The sequence below is a fragment of the Habropoda laboriosa genome, unplaced genomic scaffold (assembly GCF_001263275.1).
Source record: "Habropoda laboriosa isolate 0110345459 unplaced genomic scaffold, ASM126327v1 C5763745, whole genome shotgun sequence".
Classification (NCBI taxonomy): domain Eukaryota; kingdom Metazoa; phylum Arthropoda; class Insecta; order Hymenoptera; family Apidae; genus Habropoda; species Habropoda laboriosa.
Window position 1 is genome coordinate 1 of NW_017118341.1, and position 229 is coordinate 229.

At 42.4% G+C, this 229-nt stretch overlaps 1 protein-coding gene across 1 annotated transcript; it reads left to right on the top strand.

Moving 5' to 3' along the window:
* Positions 1 to 4: 4 nt before the first annotated feature.
* Positions 5 to 223, top strand: LOC108578321 (transcription-associated protein 1-like; the record flags this gene model as incomplete). The annotated part of the gene is made up of 1 exon (XM_017941627.1): positions 5 to 223. A coding segment is annotated over one exon (219 nt), but the record flags the coding sequence as incomplete, so codon positions are not given.
* Positions 224 to 229: the final 6 nt, after the last annotated feature.

The following is a 229-nucleotide window of genomic DNA, read 5'->3' on the forward strand; positions in this document are numbered from 1 at the left end:
GATAAGAGCGAAATTCTTCGAGGTGTTCGATGGATCTATGAGAAGACGTCTTCACGACAGACTTTTGTACATCATCTGCAGTCAAAGTTGGGACGCGATAGGTCCTCATTACTGGATCAAACAGTGCATAGAATTGCTCCTTGTCACTGCTAATTCTACCACTCAAATACAAATGTCGAATCAGGATACTCTGCTACCAAGTGTAACTTCTGTGATAAACATGGCAGAC